Source organism: Nanorana parkeri, unplaced genomic scaffold (assembly GCF_000935625.1).
Source record: "Nanorana parkeri isolate BGI_ZX_2015 unplaced genomic scaffold, ASM93562v1 scaffold1444, whole genome shotgun sequence".
Taxonomy (NCBI): domain Eukaryota; kingdom Metazoa; phylum Chordata; class Amphibia; order Anura; family Dicroglossidae; genus Nanorana; species Nanorana parkeri.
Genome location: NW_017307712.1, coordinates 413,611 through 418,659, shown reverse-complemented (window position 1 = coordinate 418,659; position 5,049 = coordinate 413,611). Strand labels below are relative to the sequence as shown.

Sequence of the window (5,049 nt, the reverse complement as noted above, 5' to 3'; positions counted from 1 at the left end):
CCCCCCCCCTCCGAGAAAACAAAATCTTGCACCAGGGCCCTTTGTTCCTTAGGTCTGCCATTGTTTGATTCCATGACATCATGATATCACATTAATTGGGCACTTTGTGGTCATCGGACGAATAATCAACACTGCTGTAATCTATATAAGGGAGGTCATGAGTATATAGTTGAAGGAAGTTGAAGGAAGGATCACTTTTGTATGTGTTTTAACTATGCAAACTTATTTTTTTACTTTTTGTACAATAAAGATGTAGTTTTCATACAGCTTTGTATTGAGACCATCAGTGATATCTAAAAAGCCCTCACATGTTTTATTATATACTTCATTTGGGGTGTGGTATCACCTTAACCCCATAATTAGTTCCCAAACTCTATATACATAGAATCTGTCTATGAGAATCTTGCAATGCCTCATGGAATTTGTAGTTTCATCACAGCTGGAGGGCCAGAGGTTACCCACCCCTGATCAAGGGTGAACAACCAGTGTTGCTACGTCCTTCTGCTTTCAGGTTCAGGAGAGCTTCATATGGGTTTTCACCAGATACCTTTGCTAAAGCCTAAATAAATAAACCAATGCACCCTGATTGAAATGCATTTGCTATTAGGGCAATACACCTAGATGTGGGTGATTGTGCCAACCTCTTTGCATCTCCTAGAAAACTTGGGTGAGGTACCCAGAATACATTTTGTGAGCTGCTGAGGTACCGTGTACTAACGTGGAAGTAATGTATTTGCTCTCAATTACTTAGAAGTTTATGGAGATGTGTGTTTGTGTTCTATACCCATTTCCAGTTTTATAGCTCTAAAAGGCTTTTCCCATCGACAAACCTGTGAGAGAGGCGTTGGGAATTGGCTTTCCAAAAGTGAGGAAACGATGGTTGATAATATGCCCTGAGCCTGAGAATTGTTCAAGTTTTCAAAAGCAGTATTTTAAAGTTAAAATGATTTCTGGATTGTGGAGGTTAAAAAGAATTTGATTTGCAAATCACTAAACAATTTTGCAGGTGGTGCTTTATGAGTGGACTGCTCACGATCCTCCCACAAGGGTAATTAAAATGTATACTTTTCGCATTTTCTGTTTAGTCCGTCATGTAAATCTGTAGGGCTTCCTTTTATATATTTATTACTATATGATCTGCCAGCACCCTAATATATAAACATAATGGCAGCTCACATGCTGACAGAAGGTCAGAAGCTTATTTAAAGGGCAAGGCATTTGAGTTCTTAAACGTTAGAGAGTTAAAGCCCCAGTAAGCACCTTTGGAGATATATGACAATATAGAATTGTGTTACAATATACAGTGACCAACCCTTTTATCATGCTATCAGATTGGTTTTACTTCAAATTGTAGTAGAGGTCCTACTGCCATTAGATCAGGGGTGGACAAATTAATATGGAATTTAGGAGCCAGTCTGTCCAATCCAGGAGCCAACTCCTTTAACAACAACTAGAGAAAATGCCAGCTGTAATTTCTAAGAAGCATTGGTTATCTGGGATTTGCCCAGTGCTGCATTAGATCATTGCAAAAGTTTGACAACATATCCTGAGATCCTAAGATGCACATTTAGAAAAACATATAGGCGTCTTTAATATGATGGTTCAAGTGGAGTAACCCATTACAACCAGATTTCAGTTTAGTGAAGACCAGTGAATTATTCATTCTAAATGGTAGCTACAGTTTCTGAATTTTGCACATTACTTTTGTCTTAAAGCCCAATTAAACTTCCAGTTTAAATCAGCTAAATATGTTCCAACTACATCAAAACAAAGGTGCTCAAAGCCTTACAGTTTGTTCTTTTTAGAAATGAGCTATGGCCCAAGTACATAAGCCTATCCCCTGCCAGCATGCTGCAAAGAAAGCCCCTTGTTGTCTGTGTAGAAGCAGTGGCCTCTCTGCAGACATCTGACAAGTGTCAGTACCCACAATATACTAGATCCTGCACGAGCATACTTTTCTTTACAAAATAACAAGTCATCGTTTCTTTGTTTAATATTTTATTTTTCAGTGTAAGGAAAAAAACTAACAGAAAAAATATAAAGAGAACAACAAAATGGATCCTATACAGAGCGCCCCCTTCTATACATCCACCTTTCTAAATATTCAAACTGAAGATATTGTGGAGCTTAATTAACCATGAAGCTGGATAGGTCACTATATAAATGGAGAACACACACTGATGTGTAAGCTTTGGCAATATTATAATACTAAAGCACACCATGGGGTAATTGCTTCACTTTTGCACCCAATTTACACACAGAACGGAGATACATACTGTATATTTACATATGTGCAAAAGCAATGCAACACCCACAACCTACTTTTCCCTTTGCTTAGTACACTCTGCCCTGTATGTAATGGAACTGTATTAATGCATCGCAAGAGGGTATATGGGGGTTATCTATATGAATAATAGTGTTACAAGAAACAAAACTGATATTTGGCAAATGTCCAAATAGTACAATAAAAAAAGTCCACTAAAACCTTAATGCCAAGGAGCGCAAGTTAAGTGTGGTGTGTCATGCTTGCAGCTCTCTCTACATGGGTGTTGTCAATATCAAAACAGAATTCTACGAGCCTCACGCAGGGAGCTGCAAGGTAACATGACCAGGAGGTGCACGGTGCAGGACTTATGACCAATGAAATCAGTATAGGTGAAAAGTATTTACAATTCATTATCTTCATCTGAAAGCCTTTTTTGCAACCCATTATGTACTAAATATGGCGTCATCATACATATAATATTGCTCATCTCCTTTTGCAATCAGCAGCTGAAAAACTGTCAGAGCGGTACTGCAGGAGGAGGAACTAACTGGGGCAGCAGCAACAGTACTAACATTTTTGATGCTGCCACCCAATTCTCATCTTATTGCATAGTGGGAATAATCCTGATTTAAACAGTCTAGTTGCGGCCAAAGAGAACAAAACGGCAAAATACTTTATCATCTGGTGGACAAAGCCTTGTCCACTCTTCCCATATGTAGTTCTCTGAATCCATGTACTCTCAGTTGAAAGGGTTTTTATTTTTCCAATGTACACTGTCCAAGAGAAGAATGTGCTTGCAATATATGCATATGTATTATCTGCATGACGATTCCATGTGTGTAATACAGAGATGTGTGTGCTTCAAAAATCCTCAGGAGAAGTACACAAACCCAGCAAAATGAACTAACCTAAATGTGTGTTTGGCACAATATTTTCACTTAACACAGTGAAGAATACTTCATTAACCAATGCTCAGTCATGTTTTCACTTGACGTTACCACCTCTAAGTAGCAGGATTTCAGGCGTCAGCAGGCAAACTTAATTGCTGAAAATATATTTAGTTTACAGCATGAGAATGAACTCTCTAACAGCTTGCTTTCATACCTAAATATAAATCCATTGTGTCATGGCCTTAAAAAATTCAATCCGTGAGCCACAATTAACTGTGCCGTGAGACGTTCTAAATGTCCTAACCTTAGTTCCTTAACAAAATCCATTGGTCTCATGCCCAGAAATTGCTGCAACTTTTGCCATCACCAGCTTTAATCTACAACCAGGGAGGAATTGGCAGAATGCCATTAAGTAACAAAATGGAGGCACGGGGCAATCTCAATACTATTTATCTCTCTAACCAAGCTACACTATGATTTAGCAATAACAAAAAGCATATAGAATGTGTTTTATCTACAGGTCTTTACAATTGAAAAAGCAAGTTCTGTGTTCTAAAAACCTCCCCCTAAGACTCACGGAAAGGACCCTGAGCAAGTGATAGTGGGGATGGGTGAATTAGATTACTGCAAAGTAAAAAAAAAAAAATCTTTAACCACACTGCTACTACTACAATACTAGTACAACTACCAGTACAAAGACATCTGGTTTAGTAACAGACAGCAGCTCTAAGCTTCTGAGTAGCATAAAGGTCTTTGTTATTTTGTGCTGAAGTTCTCCATTGTGCTGCAATCTTTACAGTGACCTCAAGAATCAAAAGTGAGTATATTCCAGTGGTTGGACCTTCAAGATCTCTCCCCACAAGTTCCTAACTCCCCCTCTTCTACTGGGCATAGAGTATTAGGAGGAGATGTTACCCCGTACTACAACTATTATGTGCAAAGGAGGGGGAACAAAGAAGCATGTTAGGGTAACAAAATGATTCATAAAAAGACACATGGAGGTGGAACTATAAAAAGCTGTCCTGTATTCTGCCTGACCATTGAGAGAGCTAGAAATAAAGGATAAGAAATCACATACAGAAAACAGTATACGATAAGGAAGGAAGCCTTAAGATCTAACTACCCCTTTGGGACACAGGTTAATCTATCCCAATAAGCTTTATCCAAATCCTGCATTTTTTTTGTTTGTTTACATAGTTATATGAATTGTAAGTATAAAATAAGAAAAGGCAAAGTGATCAGAAAACAAAGGACAATAAAAATCTGGAGATAGGAAAGAGAGAAAGACAGGTACAGACATCTTGTTATCTCCCATGTGAAGTCTGGGTATGTTTTTAGTTTTCTAAGTAGCATAATTAGCTCTGCTAAAATGCTGTTCCACCCTCACGCAGAGTGGAGGAGATCACATGTCCCCCGCGTCGCGACTTCTCAGCAGGTCACCTCCGTGAACGTTCCGGTTGGTCCTCCCCCCGACTCGCTGCTCTGGGAGAGGGTACGAGAGCGTGAGCGATTCCCCTCGCTGGATAGGGAGGCGGTGCGGGAGCGAGACAGACGAGTCATACAGGAGGAAGCCACTGCAAATAAGCAAGAAAAAGTGAGAAAGAGTTGCTGGATAACAGAGACCAGCAATGACATTTTGTTAAATATTAGTTTATATGGTGCAACTTAGAGACTAAGTTCTCAAAAATTGAAATTTCAGTGTTGGGTTGAAGCCAATTGACAGTGCACACCACCTTGACATTTCTACAGCCTTTAGTACAACTTTATGGCAAATGTCCCTGATAAACTCTCCACAGAATTCCAAATGCTGCATTCAGACTTAAATATACTGTGAAAGATAGTGATGATTGTGTTGGGGGGGGGGGGGGGGGACAAGCAAACACCCGAGCAGGA

At 39.3% G+C, this 5,049-nt stretch overlaps 1 protein-coding gene across 1 annotated transcript in view; it reads right to left on the bottom strand.

Moving 5' to 3' along the window:
• Nucleotides 1-3,464: 3,464 nt before the first annotated feature.
• NDRG2 (NDRG family member 2) overlaps nucleotides 3,465-5,049 on the bottom strand; it is a 55,954-nt gene continuing 54,369 nt past the window's right edge. The window contains exon 16 of the mRNA XM_018570028.1: nucleotides 3,465-4,730. Coding sequence (XP_018425530.1) covers nucleotides 4,585-4,730 — 146 coding nt within the window. The 3' untranslated portion in view covers nucleotides 3,465-4,584. The remainder of the gene's footprint in view (nucleotides 4,731-5,049) is intronic.